Source organism: Gorilla gorilla, chromosome 9, assembly GCF_029281585.2.
Source record: "Gorilla gorilla gorilla isolate KB3781 chromosome 9, NHGRI_mGorGor1-v2.1_pri, whole genome shotgun sequence".
NCBI lineage: Eukaryota > Metazoa > Chordata > Mammalia > Primates > Hominidae > Gorilla > Gorilla gorilla.
The window spans coordinates 84,871,243-84,895,858 of record NC_073233.2 but is presented as its reverse complement, the minus strand read 5'-3'; the positions used below and the strand labels follow the sequence as shown (position 1 = coordinate 84,895,858).

General features: G+C 38.3%; 1 protein-coding gene across 4 annotated transcripts in view; it reads right to left on the bottom strand.

Moving 5' to 3' along the window:
* The window catches only part of ACER3 (alkaline ceramidase 3), a 167,698-nt gene that overhangs the window by 22,235 nt on the left and 120,847 nt on the right, over window positions 1-24,616 (bottom strand). For all 4 annotated transcript variants that reach the window (XM_031016240.3, XM_055356856.2, XM_055356855.2 and 1 more), the window contains 3 exons: window positions 23,664-23,745; window positions 18,824-18,859; window positions 10,501-10,559 (listed from right to left, as the gene is read on the bottom strand). In XM_031016240.3, coding sequence (XP_030872100.1) covers window positions 10,501-10,559; window positions 18,824-18,859; window positions 23,664-23,745 — 177 coding nt within the window. The remainder of the gene's footprint in view (window positions 1-10,500; window positions 10,560-18,823; window positions 18,860-23,663; window positions 23,746-24,616) is intronic.

Genomic DNA, 24,616 nt, shown 5'->3' with positions numbered 1-24,616 from the left:
TGGCACCTCCCCTACTCTCTCTTGCTTCTGCTTTTGCCATGTGGCGTGTCTGCTCCCCTTTGCCTTCCGCCATGATTGTAAGCTTCCTGAGGCCTCCCCAGAAGCCAAGCAGATGCCACACCATGCTTTCTGTAAAGCCTAAAAAACTGTCAGCCAATTAAACTTCTTTTCTTTATAAGTTACCTAGTCTCCAGTATTTCTTTATAGCAGTGCAATAATGGCCTAATACAGATACTTTGGATTGCCATTATTGGAGACAGGGTCTTGCTCTGTTGTTCAGGCTGGAGTGCAGTGGTACAATCATGGCTCAATGCAGCCTCAGTGTCCTGGGATCAAGTGATTCTCCCATCTCAGCCTCCCAAGTAGCTAGGACTATAGGCATGCATCACCACACCTGGCTAATTTTTAAATTTCTTTTTGTATAGACTAGGTCTCCCTATTATTGCCCAGCCTGGTCTCAAACTCCTGGGCTTAAGTAATCCTCCTGCCTTGGCCTCCCTAAGTGCTGGAATTATAGGGATGAGTCACCATGCCCAGCCTGGAATTTTATGTTCTTTTGAACTCATCTGGGCATTTAAAGGATGTTTGTTATATTATATTTAGAATTTCTAGGTGTTTTGTTACAGGAGGAATTTTCAGATGTTTCATCAGACAAAAGTAACAAAAGTTTTAAGAGTTTCAATTTGATTTTAAAAACATTTATGGGTAAGCACTATCCTGGGATCCAGGGATTACCAAGATAACTAAGACTTTAAGAAGCTCACAGTCTAGTTGAGCAGACGGATAAGGAAATAATGACCAGTGCTAAATGAAATGATCAACAAATGGACATATAGGAAAGAAGTTGTGGCAAGACAGATGGAAGAAAGTTGCTTTTATTTCATAGGATTGCCACTGTTAAGTGCTTTTTAAAGGTCTGTCATTTGTGTTTCTAAAAGTATTGGTACCCTGTCTATCAGACTTGATTTAAGTCAAGGACTGTATTTTATGCTTCTTTATATTTACCTAAGGGGCCTAAATTAAAAACAGAATAAACTGGGACTTGGGCTTCTGGGAAGATGAAGTGGATATACTTTTTCATATTCATTCCACTAAGTAAAACTAAAACTGCTGGGCATTATACATAAGACAAACATAAGAAGACCCTGAAAGGTGTTGACAAGAAGCAGACTAACTAGGGATTTTGGGACCTGAGAAATGATACAGTGGTGAGTTCCATGTCTTTTCTTTTTAAAAAATTAATATTATTTTAAATTGATAAATCATAATTATATACATTTATGGAGAACAATGTGATGTTTTGACATATGTATACAATGTGGAATGATTAAATCAAGCTAATTAACATACCCATCACTTATTTTTTTGTGGTGAGAAATTTGAAATTTGCTATCTTAGCTATTTTGAAATATATAATACATTATAGTCACCCTGCCATGCAATAGATTTCCCACTCATGCAACAAAGGCTGAATGGGGAGCCTAGACTTCCATCCTCATCAGGGTATTAGAAGGTGCTTCAACCCCATGCCAGGTTAAGAAGGCCAAGTAGTGAGGGCTTGGGACTCTCATCCCCACCCACAGTAATTAGTTCCTTATTCCCTTAGAGACCATGTGAGGAGCTTGGATATCTATCTTCCCGTGGCAATGATGAGACACTGTTTTCCCTCCCTAGTGGGGTATTGTCAGAGACCTACTGCAGAGTCAGAATTTTCACCACTGGCCAGAGATACCATGGCCACACCACTTGGGTGTCAGTGGAAACCAGATGGTAAGAAATAATAAAGCAACCCTTCCCCTCTCAGACAAAGCAGTGGCCTAGTAGGGAGAGGGAGCTCCCAACTCAGCCCAGCAGTTAATCAAGAGCCTTTTCTCCCCCTCGCTTGCCAACAGAGGCCAAAGAGGAACCTAGACTTCTACGAGTACCTGGCAGTAATGAGGTGGTGCTCAGGGACCTGTGGGACTATAACAAAAGATCTAAGTGTCTTGTTATTGGTGTCCCCCAGAAGGAGAGGAGGAAGAGAGCAGGGCTGAAAAGTACTTGATAAAATAATGGCAAAAAATTTCTAAATTTGTTAAAAAAATAAAAATAAAAACAAAAAACTCAACAATTCCCTAACTAAAAACAACAAACACACAGATTCAAGAAGCTGAGCCAACCTCAAAACATGTGATTGTTTTTAAGCTTTTTTTTTTTTTTTTTCAAGAGACAGGGTCTTGCTCTGTTGCCCAGGCTGGAGTGCAGTGGCGCAGTCCTAGCTCACTGCAGCCTCGAACTCCTGGGTTCAAGCAATCCTCCTGCCTCAATCTCCCGAGCAACTGGGACTACAGGTATATATCACAATGCCTGGATAATTTTTATATTTATTTTTTACAGATGGGGTATCTCTATGATACCCAGTCTGGTCCTGAACTCCTGGCCTCAAGCAATCCTCCCACCTCAACCTCCCACGTATCTGGGATTACAGGCATGAGCCCTGCTCAAACATGTTAGACCCAAAGAAATTCACATTAAGACAAACTATAGCCAAACTTCTGAAAACTAAAGACATAGGAAAATCTTGAAGTAGTGAGAGACAAACAACATCTTACCTATGGGGGAAAACAATTCAAATGATAAAGGATTTTTCATTAAAAAAAAATGTGAAGGGCAGAGGAAGTGGCATGACATTTTTCAAATTCTGAAAGAAAATAATTGTCAACCTAGAATTTTATATATAGTAAATACATCCTTTAGGAACAAAATAAATATTAAGACATTCTTAGGTGAAGGAAACCTAAGAGACTACATTTCCAGGAGACCTACCCTAAAAAATGGCTAAAGGAAGTTCTCTAAACAGAAAGGAAATGATGAAAAAAGGGATCATGGAATATCAGGAAGGAAGAAAGAGCAATGGAAATGAGTATAAATGTGGGAGGACACAACACATTTTCCTTCTCGAGTTTTCTAAGCTATGTATTATGATTAAGACAAAAATCATAACACTGTCTGATATGGTTCTAAATGCATGGAGACAAAATATTAAAGACAGCTGGGCGCGGTAGCTCACACCTGTAATCCCAGCACTTTGGGAGGCTGAGGTGGGTGGATCACCTGAGGTCAGGAGTTTGAGACCAGCCTGGCCAACATGGTGAAACCTTGTCTCTAATAAAAATATGAAAATTAGCCAGGCATGGAGGCAGCACCTGTAATCCCAGCTACTTGGGAGGCTGAGGCAGAAGAATTGCTTGAACCTGAGAGGCAGAGGTTGCAGTGAGCCAAGATCGCGCCACTGCACTCCAGCCTGGGCAACAAGAGTGAAACTCTGGCTCAAAAAAAAAAAAAAAAAAAAAAAAATATATATATATATATAAAATATACATATATATTATATACCAATTATATTTTAAATGGGTCAGGGTAAAGGCATTCTTATGAGTTGAATTTTTCACCTCTAAAAAAGATATGTTGAAGTCATAACTCTAGTACCTCAGAATGTTACCTAATTTGGAAATAAAGTCCTTGCAGATATAATTATTTAAGATGGGTTTATATTAGAGTAGGGTGGGCCCTACTCCAATATGACTGGTGTCCTTATAAGAAGATAGCTATGTGAAGACACAGAGACATGGGGAGAATGCCATGTGACAAAGGCAAAGACTGGACTGATGCAGCTATAAGTCAAGGAATACCAAAGCTTGCCACCAAACTACTAGAAGCTAGGAAGAGAGGTAAGAAAGAATTTCCCAACTGGTCTCAGAGGGAGCATGGCCCTGAGACATTTTCATCTGGGACTTCTAGCCTCTAGAACTGTGATACAATAAATTTTAGTTATTTAAAGCCACGTAGCTTGTGGACTTTGTCATGGTGGCCCTAGGAATCGAATACAGACACATGAAAGGGAGGTAAGTTTTCTGTAGTTTACTGGAACTGGTAAAATGCTGATTAACATTAGACTCTGATAGGGTATGCATATATAAAGTAATACTGAGAGCAGCCACTGAAAAAGCAATACAAAGAGAAACATAAGCACTATAGACACACTAACGGCCAGCAGATCACTAGGTCAGGAGATCGAGACCATCCTGGCTAACACGGTGAAACCCGTCTCTACTAAAAATACAAAAAATTAACCAGGTGCAGTGGCAGGCACTGTAGTCCCAGCTACTCAGGAGGCTGAGGCAGGAGAATGGCATGAACCCGGGAGGCGGAGTTTGCAGTGAGCTGAGATCGCGCCACTGCTCTCCAGCCTGGACGATGGAGTGAGACTCCGTCTCAAAAAAAAAAAGAAAAGAAAAAGTTTAAGTAACTCACAGGCAGGAAAAAGCATATAAAAGCAAAAAACCAGAGAGAACAAATAGAAAACAAAAAATAAAATGGCAGTTAATTTCTAATATGTTAATAATTATATTAATATAAATGATCTAAATACACCAATTAAAAGAAATTGGAAGAGTGGATTAAAAACATGACTCAAACTAATTCAACTATATAATGTCTAAAGGAAATGCATTTCAAATATAACAGTATGATCAGGTTGAAACTAAAAGGATGAAAAAAGATATGCCACACAAACATTAATCAAAAGAACGCTATGCTAATATGGATATATTAATCAGATAAATTAGACTTCAGAGCAAAGAAGATTACCAGAGTTAGAGAGGAACATTACATAATGACAAAAAGGCCTATCTACCAAGAAGATACAGCAGTTCTAAATGTCTGTGCATCAAAATAGACCTGCAAAATGTGTGGAGCAAAAACTGACAGAATGAAGGAGAAATAGTCAAGTCCAAAATCATGTTTGCAGACTTCAGTATTTTTCTGTCATCAACTGATAGAACAACTAGATAGAGAATCAACAATGATACAGAATAACTAAAAAATACCATTGAGCATTAAATAGCTAAGTCGGTGGACTTGGGGCACAAACACTGCACATTTCAAAGAAAGGACTGGCTCTTGACTGGCTCCTGGGAGATAACTTCTGAGACCTTAGAAAATCCTGCCCAATAAGAGTGTCTTTGTATACTTGACACTTTGGGCCATGCCAGATAGTTTATGCAACTAACGTGATTTATAGGAAACACCTATTTTTATTTGCCTGGGGTCTTGGGCCATGCTGTATCAGTTTGACCTTTAGGTAACAAACCTTAACTACGAGTATAACAGCTTTGCTGAGTTCTGTGAATCCTAGTGAATCATCAGACCTGAGGGTAGTCATGGGAAACACTGACACAACCACCAACCAACAGGATCTAATTGACATATGTAGAAGATTTTATCAAACAATAGCAGAATACTTATTCTTTTCAAACAAACATGGAACATATGCCAAGATATCCTTGGCATAAATATCCTTGGTATAACCTGATCCATAATACAAACCTCAACAAATTTAAGAAAAATGAAATCATGCAGTGTGTGTTCTCTGACCACAATGAAATCAAACAAGAAATCAAGAATGACAATAGGAAAATCTCCAAACCCTTGAATGTGAAACAACATACACCTAAATAATCCATGGGTCAAAGAGGAAGTCTCAAGAGAAATTTTAAAAAGTACATTGAACTGAATAAAAATGAAATACAACATATAAAAAGCTGTGGGACACTGCTAAAGCAGTGCTGAGAGGAAAATTTATAGCACTAAATGCTCATTAGGAAATAGGAAAGTCTGAAATAAAAATTTAAGCTTCCATCTCAAGAACCTTGAAAAAGAAATGAAAATAAACCCACAACAAGCAAAAGGAAGAAAATATAAAGAACAGAAATCAATGAAACTGAAAAATGAAAAATGGAGAAAATCAATCAAACAAAAGTCTGGTTTTTAAAAAGATCAATAAAATTTGAGATACTTCTAACAAGGCTGACCAAAAAAGAAAGAGAGAAGACTAACACATTACCAATATTAGGAATGAAACAGATTATCACTACAAGCCCTCTCAACATCAAGAGGAAAACAAGGGAATATTGTAACCAATGCTACACACATAAATTTTGATGACTTAGATGAAATGAACCAATGCCTCAAGAAACACAAACTACCACAATTCACTCAAAATCAATCATTTGAATAGCTGCATGTCTTCAACAAGAGTGGAAGAAAAAAGAAAAAAGTGAATAACTGCATGACTATTAAAGAAGCTGAACCTGTAATTTTATTTTCCTGCATATGTTTAATGTAAACATTTTATTATGTTAAAATATTCATAAAGTTTAACTTTTTAACCCTTTTAAAGTATATAGATCTGTAGCATTAAGTACATTCACATTGTTGTGCAACCCTTACCACTGTCTATCTCCAGAACTTTTTCTATCTTCCCAAACTGCACTTTGTACCCATAAAACGATAACTCTCCAATGCCTTCCCCAGGGAACCCCCTCATCCTACTCCCCACCAGGCCCCGATCACCATTTTATTTGTGTCTTTATGAAGTTGACTACTCTAGGAACCTCATATAAGTGGACTCATGTAGTATTTGTCCTCTTGTGACTGGCTTATTTCACTTAGCCTAATGTCTTATAGGTGCATCCCTGTTGTAACAGGTGTCAGATTTTCCTTTATTTTTAAAATGTATAATTTTAAAATGTCCCAAAAAACAGATTTCCAGGCCCAGATGGTTTCACTAGAGAATTCTACCAAACATTTAAAGAAGAGTTAACACTGATTGTACACAATTTATTCCAGAAAATAGAAGGGAGCAACATTTCCCAATTCATTTAATGGAATGTATAGTATCCTGATGCCAAAACCAGAAAAAGACAGGACAAAAAATAAAAACTACAAACCAATATCCTTCATGAATACGGATACAAAAATCCTTAACAAAATATTAACAAGTGAAGAATTCAGAATATATAAAAAGAATTACATAAGTAAGGTTTATCCCAGGATACAAGGCTGGATCAATATTCCCATATCAATTAATATAATCCACCTTATTAACAGACTACAGAATAAAACAGTATGATAAAATCAATTAATACTGAAAAAGTGTTTGACAAAATCCAACACCCATTCATGATAAAGAAAATTAGTAATAGAGTGTATTATAGGTCCATTTATGATAACAAAAGTTATGATAAAAATAAAGAATAGAGGATATAGTGTGTCTCCTCTGATATTCATATGTTAAAGTCCTAACCCCCTGTACTTTAGAGTGTGACTATTTAGAGATAGGTTCTTTAAAGAGATAATTAAGTTAAAATGGGGTCATTAGGGTAGGCCCTAATCTAATATAACTGGTGTCCTTTATCAGAAAAGGAGATTAGGACACAAACACACAGAGAAATCAGACCCAGGCATGCACAGAGAAAAGACCAAATGAACACCTTCTCTCTGTGTTCTCTGTGTGGCCAATTGCATGCCAAAGAGAGGTGTGTCAGAAGACATCAGACCTGCTGACACCCTAGTCTCAGACTTCTAGCCTCCAGAACTGTGAGAAAATAAGTTTGTTGGTTAAGCCACCCAATCTAATGATATTTTATTATATGTGGCAGCCCTATCAAACTAGTATAGAGGGCAAATTCCTCAACCTAATAAAGAACGTCTATAAAAAACATACAGCTAACATTTCACTTAATGATGAAAGGTTAAATGCTTTTCCCCTAGAATTGGGAACAAGGCAAGGAGATCTGCTGTCACCGCTCTTACTCAACATAGTCTTGGAAGTTCTAGTCAGGTCAATAAGGCAAAAAGGAACTAAAAAGCACACACATCAGGAACGAGGATATACGCTATTTCTATTTGCAGCGAATCTTAAATCTACAGGGCCGAGCGTGTTGTCTCACACCTGTAATCCCAGCACTTTGGAAGGCTGAGACAGGCAGATCACGTGGTCAGGAGTTTGAAACCAGCCTAGCCAACATAGTGAAACTCCGTCTCTACTAAAAATACAGAAAAATTAGCTGGGCATGGTGGTGGGCGCCTGTAATCCCAGCTACTGGGGAGGCTGAGGCAGGAGAATCACTTGAACCTGGGAGGCAGAGGCTGCAGTGAGCCGAGATCATGCCATCGCACTCCAGCCCGGGAGACAGTGCGAGACTCCGTCTCAAAAAAAGCAAAAAACGAAACAAAACAAAAAAATCTACAAGAAAACTCTCCTAGAACTGACTTCAACAAGGTGGCAGAATAAAAGATAATCAATTGTGTATCTATATAATAGCAATGAACATGTGGACACTAAAATTTAAAAATACAATATCACAACTGCTTAAAAAATTGAAAACTACAAAATGCTGATGAAATAAATTAAAGATCTAAATAAATCAAGAGACATACTGTGTTCATCGATTGGAAGACTCAACATAGTAAAGATGTCAGCTCTGCAAATTGATATGCATATTTAATGTAATTCCTATAATTCCTAAAATCTCAACAAGATTTTAAATTTAGACAATATTATTCTAAACTTTATATGGAAAGGCAAAGGAACCTGAATAGCTAGAGCAATTTTGAAAAAGAAGAATGAAGTGGGAGGAATCAGTCTGTATGATTTGAAGACTTATATGGCCACAGTAATCAAGACTGTGTGGTATTGGTGGAGGGGGAGACACATCAATCAATGGAACATAACTGAGATCCCTAAAACAGACCCACACAAATCTACCCAAATAATTTTTGACAAAAGTGCAAAGGCAATTCAATGGAGAAAGGATAGTCTTTTCCACTAATGGATCTTTAGAACAGTTGGACATCCACATGGAAAAAATAGAACCTCACCCTATGCCTCACACCTTATACAAAATGAACTGAAAATAAACCACAGACTTAAATGTAAAATGTAAAACTATACAATCTTTTAGAAAAAAAAATAGGAACAAATCTTTGGGATCTATAGGTAGGTATAGAGTTCTTAGACTTGACACCAAAAACACAATCCATAAAACTGATAAATTTGACCTCATTGAAATTAAAAATGTTTGCTCATTGAAAGAGAAGATGAAAAGTTATAGATTGGGAGAAAGAATTTACAAATCACGTATTTAATAAAGAATTAGAATCTCACAACTCAACTGTAAAAACAATAGAAACTGTCCTTATTATCTCTTATAAAAAAAGAGAAACCAGGCAAAGACATGAGCAGAAATTTTACCAGGGAGAATACATATACATATGGCAAATAAGCACATGGAAGGTATGTTCAACGTGATTAGCCATTAGGGAAATGCAAATTATAAAAAACTTCATTAAAAATAGTGACACTACCAAATTCTGGTGAGGATGCAAAGAAACTGGATCACACATATATTGCTGGTGGGAATGTAAAAATGGTGGAGCTACTCTGAAAAACAATTCAGCAGTTTTGAGAAAAACTAAACATAAATTACTACAAAACCTAGCAATTTCACTCTGGGCATTTATTCTGGAGAAGTGAAAACTTGTGTTCCCATAAAAACCTGCATTACAATTGTTCATAGCAGCTTTATTCATGATTGCCCCAAACTGGAAACAACCCAGATGTTACTCAACAGGTGAATGGTTAAACTGTGGTACATCTATACCATGGAATACTACTCAGCAATAGAAAGGAATGAATTATTGACACACTGAACAACTTGGATTAATCGCCAGATAATTATGCTGAGTTCAAAAAGCCAGTCTCAAAGGTTATATATCTGATACCATTTATATAACATTCTTGAAATGACAAAAACAGAAATGCAGAACAGATTAAGTGATCACCAGAGGTTAAGGACAGGGAGTGAGGAGTGAGGTGGGGCAGGAGGGAAGTAGGTCTGGTTATAAAAGGGCAACATAGACATCCTTCTGATGATGGAAATGTTTTGTATCTTGACTGTATTCATATCAAGCCTTGGTTTTGATATTGTAATATAGTTTTGTAAGATGTTACAAATGGAGGAGATTGGTAAAGGATACTGGGATCTATTATTTTTTACAAATGTATGCATTTCTACAGTTATCTAGAAACTAAAAGTTTAATAAAAAAGAAAAAAAAAGCAAACCCACAAATCATACTACTTATTTATTGAACACCTGTTGTGTGGCCAGGCCCTATTTAAGGTAATCTCATGAATGTTATTTCTTATTTAATTTTCATGAATGCCTGAAGATTATACCCATTTCCCAAATAATCTTTCATGAAATACTAATTCTTTGTGACATTAACAGCCTTCCTTGGAAGTACTATGTAAAAGGAATTCCCTAGTCAAGTAGGTTTAAGAAAGACAAAAACAATTTTTTTTTAGCTATAGGATTTTTAAGGTCTCTAATATCTAATGAATTTTATAAATATTCAAAACAAGGCCATCGTCGACAGCTCTCTTTAATTTTCCCATGTCTTTAATTTTGGAACCCTAGTTTTCACATGATGCCCATTAACAACTTGTCTGAAGACCCAGTATTCCTTATAATATAACAATAAATGTTGGGTTATAGTTTTCTTCCAACATCTCTACTGAAGTGAGCTTTTATGTGTTATTTTGATTTAGGCTATAGATTTACTGTTATAGGTCTGAATATACTTCAATCATGGTGCAGATGATCCAAACTACTTACCATGTAACAATATAAATAGATCGAAGTACTAATGTAAAGACCAACATTCCATACATGACCTAAATAGGAACGGAAAATGAGGTTAGTACAATCATTATTCTTTGGCAAAGGAAGTCTATTTTGCCTACCAAAATAGCCTTCCCAATTAAATGTAAATATTTATTATCCTTCACTACATTTTAAAGAATAGAATGTTAAAAAATGTGTTAAATCACTAAATCATGCTAACTTCTGAGGAAAAGTTGTCTGCTTAACTTTATTAAATAACCAGTATCAGAAGTCCTATATCAATTTTAATTCTGAATGGATCCTTGAAATTTTAAATATCTGCTGAAACCTGAAAAAATGCTGTAATTTTGCCTCATAATCTTTAGCTCCTCTCTTCTCTTTAGCTCCTCTCTTCTCTTTAGCTCCTCTCTTCTCTTTAGCTTTGCTTTCAGCAAATACAGTAATTGTGCTTCCCATTTTACAATAGTATAAACCTGAATTCTTTTAACTCTTCTAAATGCCTCTGCATTCATATGCATCCTCCCCTGGCATTCTTTCTCATCCCTAGTCTCCAAAAAAGGTGCCCACTTCTTGACTAAGGTTAATCCATTTTCCTGTGTTCTTTATTCTATATGTTCCCACATCTTCCTAGTGTTGGCTCTTCTTTCTTTTCTGTATTGAGTATTAGATGTGTATTAGTACCTGGAAAATTGAACCTAGTGGGAAAATATGAGTTAGCAAATACATATAAAGCCAATAGTTGAGAAAGCACCACCCAGGTCAAGAAGTAAATCCTTGTTAACCCCCAAGAAGTGCTGCATGTATGTCTTCCCAGTCCAACCCTCTCCCTTCCTTCTTAGAGGAAACCACTCTCCTGACTTGTATTATAAACATTGTTTTGCTTTTCTTTATATAATTACTAACTTAAACTAGTCATCTACAAATGCATTCCTAAGCAATAATAATACTGTTTGCTTTTGAGTTATAATAGAATTTTGATTAAGTTTTATTTTGTTATTCTTATTTCTTTTGAGGCAGGGTCTTTTGTTGTCTAGGCTGGAGTGCAGTGGCATGATCATAGCTCATTGCAGCCTTGATCTCACAGGCTCAAGCCATCCTCTTGCCTCAGCCTCGCAAGTAGCTGGGACTAGAGGTGTGCGTAACCACATCCTGGCTAATTTTTTTTTTCTTTTTAGTATAGACAAGGTCTCACTATGTTGCCCAGGCTAGTCTGAATCTTATGTGGATGAGGGTACAAAAGAAGCTGTGTATATGAATAGCTCTGGGTCTTCTGATGAGATGAAGAGGCTACATCTGCAATAACTCTCACCCTGTATCCTTCTATAAAGCTGAGTAAACATAGTATTAGATTAAAGTTTATTAGGGTCTCAGTGCCAGCTTAAATCCATAACCATAGCTATACTGCTACAAATGGTGAACAAGAAAGGCATAATCCCTATACTCACAGCAATTACAATCTAGTAAAGGGAGAGATAAATAACCAGGCAATTATAATATAGTATTATAACTCTATGGTAGGAACTGTACAGAGTACTTTATAAACACATAGGAAGGCCACCTAATCCAGACTTATACAGTAGAAAGTCTTTCTGGAGGATACGGTGTTTAAAATTTTATACCTGAAGCTCACGTAGCAGTTACCTTAAAAGAAAGTGGAAGAGAATTATTGTGATATCTTATATTCTAGAGACAAGGAGGAAAAAAAAGATCCTTATAGTATATTGTTGGAATATAGAATAGGAAAAATGGAGTCAGAGACCAGAGGTCAAATCTGGCCTTTCAAGTCATGTTAAGGAGCTGGACTTTATATAACAGTAACAGAGGCCGGGTGTGGTGGCTCACGCCTGTAATCCCAGCACTTTGGGAGGCCAAGGCAGGCGGATCACTTGAGGTCAGGAGTTCGAGATTAGCCTGACCAACATGGTGAAACCCCATCTCTACTAAAAATGCAAAAATTAGCCAGGTGTGGTGGCAGATGCTTGTAATCCCAGCTACAGGGGAGGCTGAGGCACAAGAATTGCTTGAATCCAGGAGGCGGAGGTTGCAGTGAGCTAAGATTGCACCACTGCACTCTAGCCTGGGTGACAGAGCAAGACTCTGTCTCAGAAAAAAAAAAAAAAAAAGGCTGGGTCGGGTGGCTCATGCCTGTAATCCCAGCACTTTGGGAGGCTGAGGTGGGTGGATCACCTGAGGTTAGGAGTTTGAGACCAGACTGGCCAACATGGTGAAACCCCATCTTTACTAAAAAATACAAAAAATTAGCTGAGTGTGGTGGTGGGTGCCAGTAATCCCAGCTACTTAGAGGCTGAGGCAGGAGAATTGCTTGAACCCGAAAGGCAGAGGTTGCAGTGAGCCAAGATCATGCTATTGCACTCCAGCCTGGGCAACAAGAGCAAGACTCTGTCTCAAAAAAAAAAAAAAAATGGAAAGCCAATGAAGGTTTCACCAGTAGATAACATGGTCAGACTCATGTACTAGAAAGATGTCCCTGTTGTGCTGAGTGGAGAAAGAGAGGGAGGTGAGACTGACAGGAAACAGACCAATGATAACGTGTTGCAGTAATCTAAGTGAGAGATAGAGACCTGAACTAGGGTAATATCAGGGGAGATGCAGGGAAGTGGCCAGATTAGAGAGAGATTTAGGGTTCAGACTAATCATTAATTTGAATGGAAGTTAGACAGGGGGAAAGACAAGGATGATGGCCTGGTTTGTGGCATGGACAGTTAGGTGCATGGCAAAATTAATTATTGGATTAGAGAATATATGAAGAGAAGAAAGACTAGGGAGAAAAGTAGTGAGTTCACTTCTGCATATACGTTCAGTTTGATGTGCCAGTGAGATATCTAAGTAGAGACCTCTAGCAGAAGTTGGATTCCTAGGTCTATAGTTTAAAAGAAAAATCACAGCTGAAGAAACAGAACTGTCAGCATATAGGAGTCAAAGGGAATGAATTTCCCAGGGAATATGCTGAGCATATGAAATGATGGATTAGGAAAGAACCTATGCCTTGGCAACATCATGGGACTTTTTCAAATTAACTTTCTTCTCTCCAGAGCACCCCTACCCCATACTTTTGATGCTTCCCACTGCTAGTGGCCTACCTAGTATTCATTGTCTCCTTCCGACTATATAGAAACTGATTTTATCTGGCTGGCAGCATGTTCAGCTATATAAGTTTGACTTCTCAACTTACAGAGGTTTTTTTTTTTTTTTAAATAAAAAGATGACAGAATGTATACTTTTCTGCTCCTTATAATTTTTATCTAACAATAAGTATATTTTTATAGTGAAATTTTATCTTTCTATATTTAATAGTTGTTTTCAGTCTCCAAACTCCAAAGGCTATAAAAATATTATTAGTGTTTTCTCTCTACTAAAGCAACTAATAAAAGTTAAATCAGGATAACACAGAGAAGGATGGGCTGTAATTTTAGACAGAGTTGTTAGGTAAGGCCTCTCTGCTAAGTTAACATTTAAGCAGAGACCTGAATGAAGTGAGGATATAAACCATGTAGATAGCTGGGGTACTAGTATCTTAGGCAGTGGCAATAGTGAGTGCCAAAGTCCTAAAGTGGAAACATGCTTGTTGTGTTTGAAACATAAAGCAAGACTCAGTGTGACTGGAGAGAGTGAAGGAGGGGCAAGTGGAAGGACATCCCCCAACCTAACATATTTTTCTTTTTTATAGCAGTTATCACCTTCTAGCATGTATGTATACTATATAAATTTACTTATTATATCTATAGTGTATTGTTTCATATCATCCTAAAGCACTGGTTTTTTAAAAAAATCCTTTCTCAATGGACTAGGGCAACAGAAATCAAACTTGTCTCTTTCCTTGGCCTTTTACTTCCTTCCTCCAGCCCCTAGGTAGCCTTTCAGTGATCTTTCTAAAATGAGAATCTGATTTGGTCATACTGCAGCTTAAAACCCTTTAATGGCTCCTGACTGCTTATAACTTTAAGCATAGTATAAAGGGCTCCTCATGACCTAACCACCTCACCAGTAATCCAAACCCATCTCCTACAGCTAGGGCCAGCCATACCAAATATTTATAGTATACCGATGCTTTTAAAACTTTTCTACGAAATATTCCTAATAGCAAAGGAAGGGTGACTTATTCCCGATGGACAGAGACGGGAGAGGCACACTGAAAACACAAACTTCTTTGAAGTTTCTTATTTCATCCTAAAAATTCATGTGGTCATTGTACTCAGTTCTGTAACATATTTATATTTGTTTTAACTTTAAAAAGTTTAATCCCAGCTGGACATGATGGCACATGCCTGTAATCCCAGCACTTTGGGATGCCAAGGCAGGCGGATCACTTGAGGTCAGAAGTTTGAGACCAGCCTGGCCAACACGAAAAAACCCTGTTTGTACTGAAAATATGAAAATTAGGCCAGGTGCGGTGGCTCACGCCTGTAATCCCAGCACTTTGGGAGGCCAAGGTGGGCAGATCACTTGAGGCCAGGAATTCAAGACCAGCCTGGCCAACATGGCGATACCCCGTTTCTACTAAAAATACAAAAATTAGCCTGGCGTGATGGTACACGCCTGTAGTCCCAGCTACCTGGGTGGCTGAGGCATAAGAATAACGAACCCGGGAGGTGGAGGTTCCAATGAGCCGAGATTGTGCCATTGCACTTCAGCCTGGGTGACAGAGTGAGACTCCTTATCAAAAAAAGAAAAAAAAAAGTTTAATCCCTACAATATAGTTGAATAAAATAAATGTTATAGGAAAATAGGAATGTTCAGATGCAGTCACTGATTCTGTAAACACCTCAGCACACTACCACAAATCCCTGGGTGAACTTGTACTCCTGTTTCATGTGCAAGAGTTACCAATTCACACTTGTTAAGTGTGAATTCACCCTGTGTTATTGTTAAGAGTACCAATTCACCCTGTGTTAAGAGTACCTTAACACAGGGGTCCCCATCCCCCAGACTGGTACAGGTCTGCAGCCTTTTAGGAACTGGGCTGCACAGCAGGAGGTGAGCTGCAGGCAAGTGAGCATTATCGCCTGAGCTCTGCCTCTTATCAAATCAGCAGTGGCATTAGATTCTCATAGGAGCGCAAACACTATTGTGAACTGCACATATAAGGGATCTAGGTTGTGTGCTCTTTATGAGAATCTAATGCCTGATGATATGAGTTGGAATCCCAAAACCATCCCCTGGCTGTCCATGGAAAAACTGTCTTCCACGAAACCGGTCTCTGGTGCCAAAAAGGTTGGGGACTGCTGCCTTAACACATGCTTCTCTATAGATGGAATAGCCTTTCTCTACTTCTCTACCTGTGACATCTTGTTCATCTTCAAGACTCTCCTGAAGCCCCTCTATGAGTCATCTAAGTAGACAGAGCTTACCCTTGTCTATATTACCACTGCTTTTACATATTTATCACAAGACTTATATACTGCAATTAATTTTTACAAGTCTGTATTACTGATTAGACAATGATCTTCTTGAGATTAGTGGCCATATCTTATTTGCCTGTGTATATTAATGTTAGTTAACATTTATTGAGTGTTTACTATGTGACAAGGGTTTTATACACATTATTTCATTCAATCCTCAAACTTAGGAGGTTACTATAGAGATAGGGTGTAAGGTCCTTGAGGGCAGGGCTTGTTATTTTATTCACTAGTATATGTATCTCTTGTGCCTAGTACAGTGCCTGGAACATTGAAGGCACTTAAAAAGGGTTTGTTCAGGCTGGGCACAGTGGGTCACACCTGTAACCCTGCCTGAGCTTCACCGAGGCAGGGGCTGAGGTGAGCAGACTGCTTGAGCTCAGGAGTTTTGAGACCTGCCGGGCAACACGGTAAAACCCATCTCTACAAAAGATGCAAAACAGCCTGTTGTAGTGGTGTGTGCCTGTAATCCCAGCTACTTGGGAGGCTGAGGTGGGAGGACTGCTTGAGTCCAGGAGGTCAAGGCTGTAGTGAGCTGTGATTGAGCCACTGCACTCCAGCCTGGGTGACAGGGCGAGGCTCTATTTCAAAAAAAAAAAGGTGGGGAGATTGTTGAACAATGAAGAAGCCAGCTCAGAGAGGTTAACTAACTTGTCCACGGTGTACAGTTAGTAAGTGGAGGAGACCAGATTTTAAATCCAGGTCTGCTTGACTGTATGTAGATCATAAAGTCTTTGCTTTGCTGCCTGTCTCCAAATTCCAGCTCAGAATTTGGTACAGAGAAGGCAGACAGTAGATATCTGTTGAATGAAAGAATGTCTTTTACCTTTAGATTACTTATTTGCTTCACTCTAGCATTCCCTTATTTCTTCATTTCTCTATCCTGATTTTTAATCTCTAGGCCTAGGACACAAGCCACAGTGGGCATGGATAGACCTAGCTTTCATCCTGCTTCTCTTCTTATCAATAAATATTACTGCTATACATAGGGAAGAAAATCTTTATTAGTGGAAAAACACATGGATATTGCACTGGGGTAGTTACTTAGTAAGATTGTTTTTTATTACATAGTGTCAAATAGTTCTAAAGCACAAAATGAAAAACAGATGGTCATAAAACTTGTAAAAATTAACCCAGAATTTCCAAATTTTATATTTTTGTGGTCATTATTTTTCTTTCTTAGTAAAGGCAAACAAGTTTATAAAAACTGAGGTATTTATACAAATTAACTTCATTTATTTATTATTATTTTAAGAGATATGTTGCCTGGGCTGGAGTGCAGTGGCACAATCATAGTTCACTGCAGCCTCAAACTCCTGGGCTCAAGGGATCCTCCTGGGCTCAAGGGATCCTCCTGCCTCAGCTTCCCAAGTAACTAGGAATACAGGCATGTTCCACCATGCCCGATTTTTTTTTTCTTTTTTTGCTATGTTTCCCAGGTTAGTCTCGAACTCCTGGCTTCAAGCAATCCTCCCACCTCAGCCTCCCAAAGGACTGAGATTATAGGCATAAGCCGCTGTGCCTGGCCAACTTTGTTTTTTATACTGTTAATAAAACTTTCTAAATAAAATAGTAATTACATAATGGCATCATTTCAAGTTACAATAAACAAGAAAGTGAGGATGTCTTTTCTTTTCTTTTCTTTTTTTTTTTTTTGAGACAGAGTTTCATTCTGTCGCCCAGGCTAGAGTGCAGTGGTGCAATCCCGGCTCACTGCAACCTCTGCCTTCTGGGTTCAAGTGATTCTCCTGCCTCAGCCTCCCAAGTAGTTGGGATTACAGGTGCACGCCACCATGCCCGGCTAATTTTTGTATTTTTAGTAGAGATGGGGTTTCACCATGTTGGCCAGGCTGATCTCGAACTCCTGACCTCAAGTGATCCACCCGCCTCGGCCTCCCAAAGTGCTGGGATTACAGGTGTGAGCCACCACACCCGGCCGTGAGGATGTCTTTTCTGTACCATTTACTTTAGTTCATCTACCTGCAGCTGACCTGGAGAAAAGCAAGGCATAATAATGTGGTTATAGAATATATTTCAAAAGCCAGGTTCCAGTTAGATGATTATTGTATAGCTTGAATTGTAAAAGTTACAAGAACATTAGTAAATGTTTATATAAGCACAAAATATTTTAAAACTCTGGCACTTCTGAAAAGCGTGCTTATTTATTCATTTTTGTTTGCTAGTTTGTTAAAAGAATGGTGAAAAGGAGTCAGACAAATCTAGGTTATAATCCTGGCTCTCCCCCTTAATAACTGTGTCACCCTAGGGCAAATTACTTAATATTTCTGAGCTCATTTTCCTTGAAATGTATATAATAATTCCCAATTAGTAGGACTGTTGGTGAGATTAGAAGTCTGTGTAGTAGTGAGCATAGTACCAGGCACATGGCAACACTCAAAGGCCTACTTCTTTATTTCACTCTGGTATCATAATGGCATGCACTTAAATCACCATTTCCTACAATAAAGTTTCCTGTGTCTGCTTCCTTCAATGTACATGACCTCCCATGTCAAAAAATGTGTTAAAATATATTAGGGGGAAAATACTCAAGGAATTTTCAGTCTGTCTTTTCTAGATGTCATAAAAAGACTTTATGTGTATGTGCATAATGCTTCCTGGTTCTTTCTGCATATAATAGCAATGTTGCACCTGTATTACTGAATACCAACAGCCAGCTGGACCTGCGCATTGGCTATCCCAGGTATATTCCTGTTACCTACACTTGACTCCTGTAAGCATTTGAGTTTACAACCTCCCTTTTAAACACTGAACTTCCTTAGAACATCTACCATTTCACTAAAAAAATTTTTATCTGCATATCATTTCTTAGACAAGGAAATCACAAAGCAGCCATGTATCGTAAACAATCTAATGTGTAATAATTTACAAAAAATTACCTGATGGAATATCGGCTCTTTTACCTTAAGGTAAACCTGCAAAATATTAGAAAAAACACATGTGAATGAAGTACGTTATGAAGGGGGGAAAAACCGACTCCAATTACTCTGCAAATCCCAAACCTCTCCTGCTTCCCCCATCTTACTCAGACTTGAATCTAGCCATGTAAAAGCAATCAGATCAAGTGGCATGCCACAGGAGAGCTAGTATCTACAGGAGAATTTCCTCAGTGCTAGCCCTGTTATGGTGAGTAGAATGTTTTAGATCTGTTGTGGACCACTCCAAACTCTGCATCAGTATCAAGGAGAGATAAGGATACATGGATTCTCATGAGGAGTGAAGAGGTTATGTTGACAATCCCCAAAGCAGATCTGTTCTACAACAGAGAGAACACCGGACTTAGAGATAGGAGTAAATTTCAACTTCTGCCACTTACTTGCTACATACCTTGGACAAGTAATTTAACTAAAAGACGCATCCTTCCTCATCTGGATAATGAACAATAATAGTGATGAGGAATGATAAGCTAAAATACCTGAAAGTGTCTAGCATACAGTAGGCACTCAGTAAGTGAAGACATTTAAAACAAATTTCTTATGCTTTCTTATGCTTCCAGAAATCTCTAACTCACCTTCTAGATGCATTCGCAGTTACACAAACCCTAGTTGTAGGTTCCAATGTCATGTGGATGATTAAGCTCAATGCCTAGTTAAGATTTAACATGTATGTATTGCCCTACAGGAGCACAGTTTTTAAATGACATGGTACAGGGGAATCAAAATTCAAGTCATGACCCTGCCATGACTCTCATCACTTGCAAGACAAAGTTCAAATTTCTTAGCCTAACATTCAAATCCTTCCATGATTCCTTCCTTTCTGTTTGGTCTCACTATTGTCTTCTTGTTTCCTCCTCATCCAAGTCTCCAGAAAGTACTGTGCTTCCTCAAATGTGCTAGTTTCACGCTTCTGTATTTTTAAACATGCTGCTCTTTACTTTGTTCAGAAATCCTCCTCTACTCATTACTCATCTTTTAGGATTCAACTCAAACTATACCTCCTTCTTGAAGCCTTTTCTGATCCTTTCTCTATACAGCAGAAGCAACCAGTAACGCTCCTTTCTACCGTTACTCTTCATGTATAAACTTTGTGGCATTTAATGGTTTGTTTCTCTCCCTACAAGACTATAATATCTTTGATAGTAAGTACTGGATTTAGATATTTCTATATCCTCATTTAATGTAACAATCCCATAAAATTTTATATAATTTTATTATTTGGCTAAAGAAGTTTCTACCCTCAGTACAAAAAAAAACCAAACCCAGATTATTTCCTTTAAGCATTATGAGCTTTAAAAGTATGATGTGTATGAGATATTGTATATCTGTAACTCTAAACCCAGTAAGGGAGAATGCTTTTAATCTCTGAAATTTCTTATTTCAAAATACTGATTTCCATTTATATAGGTAATGCTATCAGATTCCCATTGTTACTAATAAAAGAAATGCAAAACGACATACCTCTTAAAGACATTTTTTAAAGCAAATAATTATGGAGTCCTTCCTATGTGTTAGGTATTAATTTTCACAACTAACATAAAATATATAATATTATTTTCTTCATTTAACAGACAAAGGAAACTAAGGCTGAGAGAGATTAAGTAATTTGCAAGGTCCCAAAGTTTTTAAGTAGCCTGGATCCAAACTTAAATCTGACTTCAAAGTCTGTCTCTCCCACCAATTGTCTATATACACTTGATTGGCCAGGCAAGTCACTGACAATCTCTAGACTTGATTCTCTTCTTTCATATCATAACAAGACTTCATTTCACCTCTGAAATTCTACAATTCTTTCATGATTAACCAATATGTAGTTGATATGGTTTGGCTGTATGCCCACCCAAAATCTCATCTTGAATTGTAATCTGAATCGTAAACCCTATGTGTTGGGGAAGGGACTTTGTGGGAGGTGAACAGATCATGGGGGTGGTTCCCTCATGCTTTTCTCATCATAGTGAGTGAGTTCTCATGAGATCTGATGGTTTTATAAGGCGCTTCTTCCCCCTTCGCTCTGCACTTCTTTCTCCTGCCACCATGTGAAGAAGGATGTGTTTGCTTCACCTTCCACGATGATTTGTTAAGTTTCCGGAGGCCTCCCCAGCCATGCAGAACTGTGAGTCAATTAAACTTCTTTCCTTTATAAATTACCCAGTCTTGGGTATTTCTTTATAGCAGCATGAGAAGGGACTAATACAGTAGTTTAGGCAAAGTAATGTGGAAACAAGTAAATAGTGCATATGTGCCCTCTCAACCTCCTATTCAACATCTCAACTAACTGAAATCTGGCTTTTGCCTCCATCAATTTACTACTGACAGCATCCTCATTAAGGTTACCTGGTCTTCCAACTGAAAATTTCTATTAGCTCTCAATCTTCATTGTACTCATCCTTTCAGAGGCAACTGTTCTTCCATTTTTCACTTCTAGAAATCTTTGTACTCCATGACATCAGGCTCTCCTAGCTTTCTTACATCCCTAATTACTTGTTCTCAGTCTCTTTTGCTAGCTCCATTTCTTCCACCTAGTCCTCAAATGTAAGTATTTCATTAGGTTGTACTTTTAGTCTTTGTTTTGAGACAGGGCCTCACTCTGTCACCCAGGCCAGAGTGCAGTGGCACAATCATGGCTCACTGAAGCCTTGACCTCTCGGGCTCAAGCAATCCTCTCACCTCAGCTTCCTGAGTAGCTGGGACTACAGGTGCATGCCACCACATCCAGCTAATTTTTAAAAAATGTTTTGTAGAGACGAGGTCTCACTATGTTGCCCAGCTGGTCTTGAACTCCTGGGCTCAAGTAGTCCTCCCATCGTGGCCTCCCAAAGTGCTGGGATTACAGGTGTGAGCCACTGTGCCTGGCCCCTTTAGTCATCTTAACGGCCCATGCTACTTTTTCGGTCATCTATTCTCATATTTTTGTACTATCTATACCCTGACAATTCCTAAATCTACATCTTTAGGCCAGCCTAACTGTAAAGCGTCAGATGTAATTAATGTCAGGCACCTCAATCTTAACACATTTCTTATTGAATTTATCTCTACCCTTACCCCATGGCGCAAACCTACTCATTATCTATCCTGCAAAAGCTGTTCATCCTCCAAGTTTCCTGTTTTGATTAAGGACATACTATCTATCCTGACAACCAGGCCGGAGTCATTCTAGACAACTCCTTTTTACTCTACTTCCACCCCCTCTACTATGAAGTGGGTCACATATCCTGCAGTTTGTTACTTATGACCGTTTCTTTTCAACCCCACAGCTATATTACTTTCACCTGAGTCTCATATCTTACTAAAGCAAACACAGAAGTCCCTGGGTCTAGCCTCATACTCCTGTAATCCAGCCTCCATAACCAGAGCAATCTTTCTAAAACACGTATCTGATTACATCTTTCCTTTAAACCAGTTATTGGCTCCACACTACCTTTTTCTTTCCTTTTTTTTCTTTTTGAGACGGAGTCTCACTCTTGCCTAGGCTGGAGTGGAGTGGCACGATCTCAGCTCACTGCAGCCTCCGCCTCCGGGGTTCAAGCAATTCTCCCACCTCAGCCTCCTGAGTAGCTGGGATTACAGGGTAGTGCCACCACACCCGGCTAATTTTTCCATTTTTAGTAGAGACAGGGTTTCACCATGTTGGCCAGGCTGGTCATGAACTCCTGACCTCAAGGTGATCCACCAGCCTCAGCCTCCCAAAGTGCTGGGATTACAGGAGTGGGCCACTGCGCCTAACTGCTCCACACTTCTTTGAGGATAAATATTTGAACTCTCAAACAAGGCATAGAGGGGTATTTATAATTTGACATTTGTCAAATTCACTAGACTCATTCACTGCTCTTCAATTACCATATGTTCCAGCCATATTAAATCTTGCCCAATTCTATCAGTGGTGATGATTTAATGAGACAATAAAGGTAAAGTACATAGTTACAATATCTGGCATATAGTAAGTGATTGAAAATGGTAGTTCACTGTGTTGTTTCAAAGTTCTCTGCCTATGAACAAACAATAGTGCTGTCTACAAATTCTTCACTGCACTCTTGCCCAGGGGTCTGATGAACTCCTAATCATCAGTTAAATTCTAGTGCAAGTGCCTCATCTCAGAAGCTTTCCTTGACTCATGCATGAAGCCTTGATGGAACCTCCTTTATCTCATCACCATATAAGTAGTTTTTACCCCTATTATTGCAATTATTATCTTTTGATGCAATTCTTTGTGTACATGTCTAAAATCTCTAACAGAATGAGCTTCTCACAGATAGCAACTGCTTTTTAATCATCTCTGTATTTCTAGTGCCTGACATGGTAAGTTTTAAATAAATGTTTTCTGCAATAAATATTTTCATAATATAAAATGCAATTTACTTGAGAAAAAAAGCATTAATGTAGAATTAGAAGTGACTAGCTATCTCAACTTACTAGAGAAAAGTTAACCATTACAACAGTCACATTTGGACCAATGGAGCAGAGCCAATCTCTCATTTTTAACAAATAGGAGCTAATATGTCCATCTATGAGAAAAATTAATTTTTCCCAATTATTGCTACTAAATATTTGCTTTTTTGCTTTTTCCCTTTAAAAACTAAACAGATTTTTAAAAGTATTTCAATTACAGTGAGAAGTAACATTTGAACAGAGAACAAGGGAGCAATATTTGTCAGTGTGATATTCTTGTTTTGTGTAGAAAGATTTCAGTTTGACAGCATGAAGCAAATACTGGAAGTAAAATATGTCAAACTCCATAAATGGTGAATTTATATGCTTAATCTGTTAGAAACAAAATATGACTTACTGTGGTTACTATTAAACTGAATAGAACTAAGGTAAAAAGCAGATGGTAGTTTACTGAGTTCTTGATCTTGAAACATTCAAACCTTGAAAAAAAGAGAGAAAGAAACTTTTAAAAGAATATATAAGTAGGAACATAAATAGAATGCTGCTTTACCACTTGCCTGTATCTCTCGATGATAAGTGATACCCATCATTTCTTTCCACTCATAGAGAAAACCTGCACTGCCTATTATCCTCTAAGAGCCTGGAAGGACTAGGAGTAGACACGTGACTTAAACTGGGACAATGAAAGGCTCTCGCCTGAGAGTCTGGAGTTTGGGAGAGAGAGACTGAATCAATTCAGTATAGAGAGTCAGCTGGGCGCGGTGGCCAGTGCAGGAGGATCACTTGAGTGCAGGATTTCGAGACCAGCCTGGGTAACAAATTGAGACCCTGTCTCCACAAAAAATAAAATAATTAGTGGGCATGGTGGTGTACACCTGTAGTCCCAGCTACTCGGGAGGCTAAGGTGGGAGGAGAGCTTGAGCCTGGGAGATAGAGGGTCCAGCCTGGATGACAGAGCAAGACCCTGTCTCCAAAAAAGAGGTATAGAGAGTCAAAGGCATATGGACTCAAGGTCTGAGGCTGATATTTGGGGGCAGCCAAATTGAATGAAGAAGTAGATGAATGAGCAGAAGTAATCTGCAGGGAGAGAAAAATATAGCAGATACAAAGAGGTGAAGCCATGTGGAGAGGAAGGAATGGCAAAAAGAGGGATGGGGGAAGAAACTGTCCTTCCAGTTCTAGTAAGGTGGGGCTGTACTTCCTGCTATTGGGTTCCACATAATTTCCCCACATCCTTACAATAAATAAGGATGTAATAAATAAGGATATAATTTCCTCATATCCTTACAGTAAATAAATAATCTCTCCTAATTCAAGCTAGCTTGAATAGGTTTCTATATCTTGCAACTA